The sequence below is a fragment of the Lepisosteus oculatus genome, chromosome 13 (assembly GCF_040954835.1).
Source record: "Lepisosteus oculatus isolate fLepOcu1 chromosome 13, fLepOcu1.hap2, whole genome shotgun sequence".
Lineage (NCBI taxonomy): Eukaryota > Metazoa > Chordata > Actinopteri > Semionotiformes > Lepisosteidae > Lepisosteus > Lepisosteus oculatus.
In genome coordinates, this window is record NC_090708.1 from 25,302,722 (window position 1) to 25,315,794 (window position 13,073).

General features: G+C 40.0%; 1 protein-coding gene across 6 annotated transcripts in view; it reads right to left on the reverse strand.

The window, feature by feature from the left end:
- Positions 1–13,073, reverse strand: part of epha3 (eph receptor A3) — a 123,627-nt gene that overhangs the window by 37,295 nt on the left and 73,259 nt on the right. For 4 of the 6 annotated variants that reach the window (XM_015361727.2, XM_015361725.2, XM_069197335.1 and 1 more), the window contains exons 5-7: positions 12,383–12,718; positions 6,384–6,508; positions 1,200–1,362 (exon numbers count right to left, since the gene is read on the reverse strand). In XM_015361727.2, the coding sequence (XP_015217213.1) occupies positions 1,200–1,362; positions 6,384–6,508; positions 12,383–12,718 (624 nt within the window). The remainder of the gene's footprint in view (positions 1–1,199; positions 1,363–6,383; positions 6,509–12,382; positions 12,719–13,073) is intronic. The other 2 variants (XM_015361728.2, XM_015361726.2) reach the window with 1 other exon arrangement.

Here is a 13,073-nt window from a genome sequence, read left to right on the forward strand (position 1 = left end):
AGGATCTACACAGATTATTCACGCCTGCTCTTGGAAGACATATACAGTATGCTGCTAAAAAAATAACTAACAACAAAATAGTTGTCTATTAAAAATACACACTGTATTTCACTTCAAAACTTGTAGGTATTACACACAGGAAATGTAGGTATTACACATAGCAGTTTTGGACATAACAAACAACTGTTGGAGTATGTTGATTTTTTATATATAGTCAATCCGTAAAAACTGTAATAACCTAGATAAAAATTGAAGTCTATATACATATTGAATTGATAAATCTGTATGTTTTTTTATGGTGACTCATTGGATAAGAGACAGTGAATTCCATTTAAAAGTTCTTTATCAATGGTTATATAGTATAGCATAAACCAAATTTTAATATAGTAACTTGTTAGGAACTAACCTCTACAGGTGATTAATTTTGTTAATCAATAATTGGACTATTATTTTTAGATATATTAATACTTATATTACTTTTTGTGATGTGCTGAAAGTGTGATTTACAAGCCCTGAAGTAAGCCTTTTACTTCTTTCAGCATAAAAGTCTGTTTGATTTTTATATATATATATGTCTTTATAATTTTTAATAGAAAATGATTTGCTATTTCACAGTGCATATTTAATTGTCTAACTAAGATCGCAAGAATTAAACCCAAACATGAAGTGCTCAATGGGCAATACAGTGTGGTGGTTAGTATTGCTGCCTTGAAACACAAGGGGCCCTGGGTTAAAATCCTGGGGTGCTCTCTGTATATACTGTAGTTCGCATGCTTTCCCTACGTTTGTGTGGGTTTCCTCTGGATGCTCCAGTTTCCCTCCACACTACAAAGACATACTTGTAGGTTAACCTTCCTTCTGGGAAGATTACCCCTGGTGTAAGTGTGTCTGTCTCTGTGTGTGTCCTGTGATGGAGTGGTGTACCACACCTTGTGCCCAGTGCTTACTGGGATATACTCGCCTACAGCCCCATATTGGATAAAATGGTTAGATAACATTTTTTTTCTCTGGCTAGTACAATCTTTCCTGAGAAAACACCAGACAAACCAGCCATTCCTCTGATCCTCTATGGAGGGGTACTTGGCTGGGAGGCGGGAACTGTCGTTCTGCGTAAGCAGGACCGTGAGGAATGGGAGAGGACTCTGCTGGGCTGAGACTGAGTGGAAGAAACACCAGACAGATCTGAAAGAGATGCTTACAGTCAGGGCTGGTCTCGAACTCGAACTTGCGGCTGCTGGTCCCGTATCCGGCGGCCGTCCGGGCTCGGATCTGCAGCAGGTAGGTGGTGTCGGGTTTCAGCCCGTTGAGCGTCACATTGGTGCCTTTGGATCTCAGGATGGTGTAGCTTGTCTCTTGCTCCTGCTTCATAAAAAAAGGAGGAGGGGGGAATAAAAAAGACCAAGAAAAACACATTAAAATCCAATAGAAGGGGGATCAGATTCTAGGCCTGCTGTCTGCTGAAAGCTTACTCGGGTCCCGGCCAAATGTGGCTCATGTGGGGTCAGACGCCTCTGCAAAAAATGTGTGTATATAATCAGGTCCGCCCCAGAGTGCTGGAAACCATGCGAGCTCCCCTTGATAAATTGCCACCTTTATTTTTTATGGCTTCTCTAAAGATCTCCGTAGTACACTGATCCTTTCTACCAGCAAACTGACAGAGGATTTATAGTCCAGCTTTGCGTTCGAGCCATTGTTTCCAGATGTGCAGATGAAAAAAGGGGGAAGAAGGGAAAAACGAGCCTAAGAGAGGGAGTCATATTGGTATGAAGAAAAACAAGGAGCTATTGTTAGATGTTCATTTGTCTTATCTACCACACTCATATTGACACCCATTATAACCAAGAAACAAACAGATTTGTATCACAGATTTCCCTTACAGAACCTGAAAGGGAAATCTATTAGTAATGGCAGTTTGATTAATCAGCCCAAAAGGATGTACAATTGCCCCTGACCACACGATGGAGTAAATATTTATTTTAATGTTTCCCCTTCATCACAAGAAGACTCATGAAATCTGTGAAAACTAAGGAGTGTTAAGTACCAAAATGTTTATAATTCTCACAGTATGTGCTAAGTGAAAGATGCAAAATGCCCCAAATATATTTCCTTACAATCAACACATTTTATCTCACCATTCATTCATAAAATTTAGTTCAAAATCATTTTGAATATTACGTTTATTATATTGAATATTTTGATAGGTCAAAGTTTTGTTCCTTAAAACAATGTATGGGACCCCTTTCAAAGCAATGCCAAATGTTCTTTATTTTAAATCCAAAAATTCTGCTGAAAATAAAACACATATGACATTAATTTTGTTAAGAAGAATGCATGGGAACGCCACTGGTGAAGCACTTCTCCTGGTGTTAAATGTGCTTCCTCCAGGTCTGTTTACAGTCTCCTACTTAGCTGTAAGGCAAAGAACACTTGGAGCTAAAACTCTGAGAGGAATCACACAGGACAGATATAACAGGAGCCTTAACAGGACATACAGTAACAAGAACAAGCAAGTGGCAAAGTGCCTGCTTTAATAACCCAAGAAGATCAAATTATTGTTGTCTAGCTCAATGCATCAAGCTCTCATAATTTCATTTTCCAAACTATGTCTACAAGAGAAAGGTCTCTAAATTATCAAACCACTTAATGCCTGAAAGAAAAATTACATATTTGCAACTTGTGGTACACCAATTTATGCAAAGAGGAGCAGAGCCAATTAAGTAATTAAATGTTTAAAATAAAAAACAGAAGACTACTTTGTCGGTCCTCAGTGTGGAGTTAGTCTACACTCTACAGCAGTGGTTCCCAATCCTGGTCCTGGTGACCCTCACACCTGTTGGTTTTCCCATCCCACCTTCATTAAATAACCGAAACCTTACTGTATAAGTGGGAAGTACTCTATAAAAGCTTTTGAAAAGGCATGCATCTGTTGAAATTTTTGCCCAATGTACATTGGCTATAGACTGTTTAACATGCATGTCAAGCTTCATTTTGACAGAGTAAATATTACAAGCTGAAACAATGAATTCACTTGATCCCAGAGGAAGGAATATGTGAAAAAAATAAGTGGCAATTTGGACAGGCAATTGTTGATTCAAGTGTGAGAGGCAATGAATGAAAATCAAAACCCTGTTTCTTCACATAATTATTTTATTACTGTGGACAACTTGTGCACGCACAGCCATTATTAAAAATGCAGAAAAATGTTTGGGAAATGAATCCATTAATTAAATGGCGAATAGTTTGGCAAGGGTTTTGCAAAAAAAATAAAGTTGGTAGCAGGAAGATATAGAATCTCAAAAGCTGAACTGTACTTTTTCGCTGACAAATGCCATCATAAATTATTGCATTGCCTACTATGGCACTTTTCACTCCGAGAGTAAAATAAATAAGTAACACTACTCATTGAATGTGATTATTAACATTCACATTAACACCAGTGCTTCTGCTAAGATGGATATTTGGTTCTGGAATGAAAGTCCTGCTCCAGGAACGCAGTGTGCATCATGTCAGAATTACCTACTGCAGCAGCACTTCAGGGTCCGTCTCCTCTCTTGTTCATTCTTTACAATTTACAACCATGAACCACTGAGATGAGACGGAGCACAGATTTTAATCTAGGATCAGACTCTGCTACTCCCTGTTTTTTTTTTCACTCGATACACTTCTTTGTCTGTGCTGGGATCGGTAGTCTGCGAGTGGTGCTGTGGTCAGTCTAGAATCTTTCTCAATAAGACAAAGGGTCCTCTTCTTCTCTGCATGAGGCGGGAGGGACCCTGTTGTCTTTTGTTGCCAGTCATAATAAATCAGTACCTTTAAGTAATAACATGGCATCATTTGTACTCATCATTTTGACTCCTGGAGTGTTTTCAGCTTTAGTCAGCCCCTAAGCAGACCCATCACGGCATGCAGAGTAATTAATAAGAATCGGTGGTGTGACTCAGTTTCACCATGAAGCAAAGACACATTACTGCACTCGTGCCACCAGGATATGCAAATCTTAAGTGATCTTCTGTCACATTGAATACATTCTGCCTGCAATATACTGGAAGCAACAGCAGCAGTTTCTCTGGGCCATGGACATTGGCCAGAGCTTAAAAGGGTTCTCGCTGATCTATGGCATTTCTACACAGTGGCATTTGGAGCTTGACTGATCATTCTGAAGAAAAACTCTCCCTTGACAGGGGTTAAACATTTTTGGCCGGTCATTTGCAAAGTGCACAGGGATCAAAAGACTGCACCAAAATTAATTTGGGCCAACAGATTACAGCAAGTCAAGACTGTGTGATCTCATTGAAATGATGGTGTAGTGTTTCGTGTGTGTGTGAGTACCAATGTTATTTTCCCTTCTTATGTCCAATATTGGCATGGCTCAATATATTTCCCAAGTGATCCATTCTCTCTTAATATAGAGTTGAATCCACTAGGCAATCTATGCAAAGATGTAGCCAAGGCAATATGACTTTATGTCCTTCCTTTACAAGCTCATAAAAACTGACAAACAGATTTAGCAATACACAAAAGAGCTATCTCCCTAACAGTGATTAAAAATTCCTTGTAGGCTAATTTCAGTATCAAATGTCAGTGGGGAGTTCATCTCAGAGCTCGCATTAGTGTCGTAATTTGCTCTTAAACAATTTTCAAATTGAGTTCTCATAGACACATTTATGGTTTTAGTACTAACCCTCAATCCATTTAAACAGCCCTTTTGCCCTTGTCTGGAGAATATCCCAAGACATACTGGTAAATGATCATGGTGTAATCTGAGCTTCCTTTAACCTCTGGAGTCCAAAGTGACCATCTATCAAGAACAAAAACACTTTGTTTTGTGGTTTGTGGCAAACCTTTCTTGTATTTATTCTTCTGATGGAACAGTATGACAGAACGGTCAGACACTCACAAAAATAGCAGGGTAATGACATTCACCTTCAACAGATTGGGCATGTGGTCAATTAATTACTGTGTGTGGTGGTGCCCTTTTTAAAAGGCACAAATAATAGAACTTGGAAAACCCATTATCCAGTTCAGATCAATGGCATGGAAGTGTTACTTTCATCATAGATCATAATGTAGTTAGCAGCAAGGAGTCCGAAACTAATTTTGTGTTTGTGTGTGGGCGTTCCTTTGGAGTCCATGTGGTTCAGCAATGTGCTCCACTGCAGCATGGTATCTCTTCACTGAGAGAATTCTGGCCGTTTGCCATGGGAGCTTCCAAGAAAGCTTTCTTTCACCCCCTTCAGATCCCCTGCCAGTTTCCAGGAGGAGAGCCCTAAAATGTCTGTCACCTGCTGCGTGCCCTCCCAGCTCACTCTACCACATCCCTACCTCAGGGAGACATTAACGACCGCATGTTCGGGAACACAAAATCACATGCATTGACAGCATGAAAGAACAAAGCTCCAGCATTTCCAGGGCTCTGATAGCTACAGCTGTGCAGGAAAGTGTGCTGAACGGTAGCTCTCAAACTCCAGGAAAGCTGGGAGAAACAAAAGCACATTGATAACTGGAAAGCACAGCAAACTCCATTCCAATCAACTACCATCTGTAGTGTATTTGCCATGTAAGGATCCGAACTTGAACAGAGGGCGGATTAACACAGAATCATTATTAGGCAGGTTCTGGAGTTCAACAAAGTGAAGGGAAAAATAAGTCTTGATATTATCCAGAGAGCATTTTAGAAAAACAAACATGTGTACTGCAGGCCTGTAACCCATATGAAAATCGTACAGCATCAAATCAGTCATTCTCTGATAGATTAGAATTTCTGCTCATTATGTGCAATTTGAACAAGACATCTACACTGTGGTGCAAAGGTCTTAGACAGAAGGTGGCTGACACACAGTATATAGGTAGCAATAGAAGGTGAGAGAAAATCAGTGATTGAATCACACTGTGAGTGCTATCACACAGTGTCCAACTGAGAAGGAGACTAACACTGTCAGGTTTCTAGGAAATGAAAAGGTATCATGTGTCCTTCATGTTTTTTTGCATTATTATCTTTTTCTCGTATTCTCATCCAGGGACAGAACTCCAGCCATAAGTATTAAGTTGTAATAAATCAATGTCATATTGTTAAAAATTGAGGGTTGTACCAGTAAGAATTCAGTAAGGCATCACACTGTGGATTTAATGATCAATCCATCTCCAAACTCTGCAGTAACAATCAAATACGTTTACTTCAGCAAATCGAATATCACAGAGAGGGCTCACTTTGGGTGGCTGAATTTTAGTTTTGTAGCATGTAAGATAAAGATGATACCTTACATTTTGTTAAAAGCACAGGGGAAAGAAAACAGCCTTATTTTGTACTGTTTGTGAAAACATACAAAGTAAAGGATCCCAGAACCAGTCTGAAAATGCAGGAGAAGATACCAACGCATCCCCACCTTCTCGTAGTACTTGACCTCGTAGTCTAGAATGATGCCATTGGGTCGCTCAGGCTCCAGCCAGGACAGAGAGATGCTGTTTCGGGATGTCCTGTCCTTCCTGATGACAGTGACCGGAGAGGGAGCTGCAGTGACAGAGAAAGGGAGTGAAAGAGACGGACTAAGAAATATTCTTCTTTATCAGCATCTACAACCCATGCTGCTTTCCCAAGATGAGGGGCTCACGGACACACCAGAGCACCACTGCCAGCCTGCAGCTGCAGGAGAGAGATTGCGTGGGGGTGCAGGTCTGGCTCTTCCCTGGCCCTTCAAGACAAATTAGCACAAACCTGCTATTACTCAGATGTCTCTGCTTGAGGAGATCAGATGGTTTCAATCTGCTACTATAATTCAAATCAGGACATGATACTTCCCCCGCCCTCCACTCCCCTTCTTCTCCTTCTACCTTTTTTTACACTTTTACAGCTGTAAAACTGTAAAAGACATCTGACGAGCCTATAGCTTAGATTTATTAGACCACAGGAAAAATATGTTGTTCTTTGAAATGTTTTAGTTTCACTTGATGTCGATTTTATTGCTGAGGAGTACTGTTTCCTTTTCTCTGTTTTATTAAATGAATGCAGATGGATATATTCTGTTTACTTGTTTCGACCCTTGCCCTTGTTTGACGATGGAGTTGTATTTTAGCATTCGGTTTTTATGGCCACATTGTGTCCCTTTATGAATTCTCTGTTAGTGTAAGGCATCTGATGTATACCTTTGTGAGATGGTGCACATACAGTAATTATATGCACCCTCTATCTTTCTTTCTATCTTTTTATCCATAACCCCTACTGATATAAAAGACAAAATATGAGAATTAAGAGAGGCAAACATTTTAATAATCCTTCTATTTTAATACAGTCAACCAGAAAGACTGTGGTTCTGATGTCTAAGCTAAACTGAATCCTTTAATCCAACAATCCCAACAATCCAGTCCTAAAGCCAGAAATGTCAAAACATCCTGTTTTGAAGCAACTGAATTATTGTTCCTGCACTGGACTTTAAAAATAGTCTTTGACTCTTTTCTTTAACTCTTCTGCCTGTGTCATGTCTGCTAGCAGGAGTAATCGCAAGAACACTTGCAGGACAGGTAGGCTTTTTGTTATATACTGTTGGCTTCATTTGATGAGACTGAGATGAAGAAGCATCTTGTGGGGCCTCCTGAAATAAATATGTGCAGATCATCTTTGTAAAACATCAGTGAGTTAATAAAGAAGTGATTTGTACAGGAGTGCGTAATGTCAACCACATGGCTCTGAGGTTCACTTGCTGCCTGACTGGGAGGCGCGCACACTGGCACCATCTCTACTGCTATCTGTCTCTGGGACTGCTCTCGCCCTATAGGTGAAGAATTCAACCGAGGGAAAGTGGCATTTCAACATGCAAACCGGAAAAACAATGTTCATTGCTTATGACATGTTTGCTGTACTGTCTCAAACAAATACATGCATAGTTTACCTATGCAGTCCAGACAGAAAAGTACCCAAGCGATTTTATTAAACAAGGCATGGCATAGTGTAGTCTCGTGTTTAAACCAAAACTTTCAGAAGACTTTAATTTTCAGCTTGATAGCATGCTATTATCTAAAATTTGAATCTTGAAAGGACTATTCCTCTGTTACCATTAGGTGTTCTCCTTTTGTGTGCTTGGTTTTCCAGGAAGTTCACACTAATTACATTGTCTGACAACACTTCCTAAGATTAGAGAAATAAGCCAGCCTCTATCATATTACTTTATTATTATTAAAATATTTTATTACATATACATATGTATATTAATACATGGAGATTAAAGATTTAAAATGAATAAGATACAAAGTGATACCTAAGGCTGAAATCTGTTTGAAAAAAGCCTCCTCACTGGCCTCTCAAGAGCCCAGAACTGTCTGCAGCAGGTCTTGAGCTGAAATCTCTGCACTAGTGAGGGCTAAAGGGTGGAGGGAAGGATCTGACATCTTTTCAAGTCCCTCATAAAAGTGAGCTGATGCAGAGTCCAGCTGCACTCATGGAAAGGGGATTACAGCTTCACACGTCCATCTCCTCATTCCATTTGCATTTTATAGGACCATAAATGTAGTCTGATTATTTGTCCAAGTGCAAGGGAGTTTCATAATTGCAGAAAAGGTCGCAGCCTCTCTCGTTTCATATGCACTGTTGGGGCCTTTTGCGGCTGTAATAAAATACCCATTTAGGTCCCATATTTATTTATGGAAGAGAAAGGCCGTTTTTGAGAGAATAATTTACAAAACTTGTAATGTATCTCAGCTCGCTAGACGAAATGTAATCAAAAAGGAACGCAGAAAAGAAATGCCGCCTTGTGCTTTTGAGGCCGAGGCTTGTTGAGAAACAGCCTTCAAGGAAAGAGCACAGCCCACATTGATTTTTAAAGAATCTTATTTTCATTCTGCAGAATAGCTGCTCAAATGTGCATGTTTGCTAACTGGGTTAGAGAGACCGTCACTCTTCTAGGTCATTTTAAATTTTCTTCTCATCAATTTCAACATCCAAGTGCATTCAGAGCTGTGTTTCCCTGGGCAGAGATGCTGAGTTGGCACACAGGCCAGAAGTTGAAGATGGTTCAGACAGTAGGAGTCATTTTCAGAAAATCCAATCATTTACATTTCCTCAATATCCTAAAAGATCATATTACCCTAAATTAAGCTCCCTCCAGGCTAATATTAACCAGACCTGTTTGTCATTAAATGGAATTATTAATTTTGGAGAAATATCTCAAACTGCTGGCATTTTACGTAGGAAGCTACTATAATATTTTCTGCTTCTGTGGATTTTCTTTAATTTTTTAAATATCTGTGCACAAACACAGATTTGTTTTTTGGATGTGAATGTTTGCACCAGAAGACATTTTGATTTCATTTAGTATGAACTGCACATTCACCACAAATCTCACATGAGCCTTTATTTTTAAGGTGAACATTCTGCTTTTCAGCTGAGTCCCAGGGCTTGGGACTACCTGGTGTCACAAAACAATAAAGGGTTTATAAAATGCTTCTCCATTTCAAGCTCTGATAGCCTCATCCTGAGGCCAGTGAGATTTATGTTAGAAGCTCACTGTAATAAGCCTTCAGACTTTATTAAATAAATTCAGCATTAAGTCATTCCCCTTGAGCAGAAGGAGGGTCAAAGCTAACCAAACTGCACATTTCTGGCAGTGTCTTGCCACCTCCTCTTTTCTGTTGTCTCCTCTCAATTTGTCTCAGCTGCTTGGGGGTTTTGAAAACATCCATCCACTTAGCAACTCACTCTAAACCACTTTGCCCACTTCAGCTTTAAAAAGAGTCCTTTGTTTATTTTCTAAGCCAAGTGTTGCTGTGTGGACATTTCTGATGTCTGATTCTGCACTGCACTTCTCTGTGCTTTGCACTGAGCACAACTCTCTGCTCTGCTCTTGTCCACAAATGGATGTAAGGATGACTAACAAAAGCAAAATCAACCTTAGATCAATGAACTATTTAACATCGAGGCATGTATTTCTTTCAATGAATCACTTCAATCTATTTGCTGCATTAAAAACACAGGCTTTATAGATATGATCTAAATGTTTTTTTCTTAATGTTCTTAAAAAACAGAGACAACAGACTCTGCTTAACCAAAAAAATGTGTTCAATCGCAGGCGCAGGTTGGGCCAGGTTGTCTTACTCTCTGTAGGAGGATGCAGCTTAATGACAAAACTCTGTAATCTTTCTGTAGATGCAGCCTGGAGGACTTGGATGTTGTCCTAACATCCCTGTCTCTCCTCTGTTTGCTCTGTTTGTGTCTCCAAAGCAAGCAAATCATTAGAAAAGGCAGCTGCTGTATCCTCGCTGTCAAATCTTTTCTCCCCTTAACTCTCAGCCTGAGATACAGAAATAGATTCAGAAACGAGTGAAGGTCATTAAATCCTTCTTTACGGCAGAATCATTTGAAAGTCGAAAGCTCTATGACATTTTAAAGTGAGCATATCTAGATATCCGGACTGTAATAAGTCACAGCTGTAATAACATGCAACAGAGCTTATGCACCCTATTTCATGCTATTAGGTGACTTGGGAAAGCATGTCTATCTGACTGTGTGCACCTTACACTGGAAATTGCAATCCTGTGCTATGGAGGCAAGAGGTGTGAGGAATGAGTGAGAGAACATGTTCTGTGTTAGGAGAAATACAATGGAAACACTGTGTGATCACAGCTTGGTTTTAATATGGAAAAGGCGGCAGATATCTGGACAAAAAATGTAATGGCTCCTGAAAATGGTGAAAATGTGCACTCTGTGTGTCTGTGCTAACAAATTGCAAAGCAGTGCAGTGGAACATTTCAAATTTATGTGTCCCTGTGGTAGGGTCAACATTTCACTTATTCTAAAAAGAGATGAAGGTCATGCATTTTTTTATCCACTAGGTATGCTTTGAAAACTTTGACACAGTCATTCTGGTTTCACATTCACATCTATTACGTAAGAATTACTGATTATTTTATTTATTTTCCTAACAAGCGACTGAATCCATTTTTGTCCAGATACATCCAGATAAATAAAGAGCATTGAAAAAGCAGAACAAAAAATCCTGCATATATCAACATTATTACTATATTACAGCAGCACATTAAAAAAATGATCCTCTCTACTTTTCTTATCATTTGACCACTGTAGATCTGTTCCAGGGCTATTGCTACTCCAGTGGTGTCCTTTCAGGCCCCTGATTGGAATTCAAAAAGTCAACCCAATGACCTTTTCCCAAACCAACAGTGAAACTCAAATTATAGGACACATGTGAAAACTACAAGGAAGAACGTTTAAAACTGTGAAGAAGGAGGCATGATTTGACACAGAAGTTGGAGGGACTCTAGAACAAGATATTAGGTATGTTGTTTCAAGGATCCTTGGATCAATTAGCTACTAGCAACCAAATGAGGCAGACAGACCACGCGGCCTGCCATGGCAATACTTTTTCTTATATCCTAAAATGCCTCAGCTCCCATCACCCATTGTCATAATGAGACACCGAAGTCTGATTAAACTTGAGCTACTCAAGAACAGAAGGACGTCCAGAATTTAAGGAAACTAAACACTGAGCAGTAGACGATGGAGAGCAATCTGAGTACTAAGCCTTGCACCGATTTACTGTAGTGGAATCTGGGCAGCTGCTCATTGTTCAGGGAAACTATTTAAGCAGTGCTGATGTATTTTGGCATTTCTGGTGTGAGGCCAGGCAGAAAAGGTAATAACCCAGCATGTGAGAATGGAAAAAGCTGTGGTGTAAGGAAATGCACACAATTCAATGATTGAAGTGAAAGTTTCAATTTAAAAACTTGGGCTGCTGATAAACATGGAGACTTAAATCATATTCCCATGCTTTTGTTTGTAAGTAGGGAAGCCAGCCACTCAGCACACTGCGATATACAAGTGAGAACGGAATAAATTAGCTCCATGAAGATTTATGTTCTTTTTTCAAGATGCTGTTGAACCTGTTTACTACAGTTCCATGAGTAAAATCAGACTTGGGCTCTGATCAACAAGGCAGGATCAATATTTTTGAAAGAAAAAAAGGACAATAAAAACACTTTGTCAAGTAAATATATATCTCAGTGATGGAACAGTAAGACTTCACCTGAAATCATTTATTAAGGGCAATAATTCACGTTGAAGTTTTCTCTCTGCAGCATTATGATAGCTCAGAGTATTGTTTATAGAATAGCAAGATGAATATTTGATACTGTACATCTTGCCACATTGTAATACTGTTCAAGGGTAACCACCCACTTATTGTGGTGTAAATTATTGGGTCTTTTTGTCGTACATACTAAGGGACTACTACTGTATCTCAATTTCTCCTTTATAGTCAGTTCAAAGTATCAATTTATGTATTGCCATATATAAAACTACTTTCAGAGTATGAGTTCATTTTCAGTTTGTGCCACAATGTATTCTGGGATGGAAAAAAACAGGAAGAGAAGCTGCCCTCACCGGCTTGGTTGGTTGTGATGGTGACAGTGGCAAACTGGCGGTGGGCAGTGGCTAGGGAAGAGACGCCATTCAGGGCCTCGATCTCGAAGCTGTAGTTAGTGTGAGCCAGCAGGTCCACGACAGTCACTGTTGTGTTCTTCAGCCCCGTCTGACGGGGCAGGAATCTTACTGCCCCACGGCAGGGCTCGCACTGCCTGGCGCTCGACCCACACTTCTTGCACACCACGCTGAAGGACACGTCCTTCCGGCCTCCCGTGTCGGCCGGCCAGCTCCAGTCGAGGATGACTGAGGTCTCGTTGATGACAGAGATGACATTCCTGGGTGCAGTGGGAGGTCCTGGGGGAAAATGACAAGGAATTGTCAGGCACGGACACTGAACCCCAGAAACATGCAATCCAATCGGAGAAGACAAGGTGGCACCAGGTTGAAAAATTAAAAGTTGTTTCAGAATCCATGTCTGGCTTTGGAGTTGGACCACCGCTACTTTGATATTTTGCTTATGCACTCGTACAGTATGTGTGTATACAGTATATACAGTACATTCACACTCCTGATCATTTTCAATGAATCTCTGATCATCATGTGTTAGGAAATCAACTTCAACACCCCCATTTCTAAAGACGGGGATCCATGATTAAGGATTATGTAAGGATTGGCTTACTTCCAGGCAGTGAGCAATGATACAGTATGT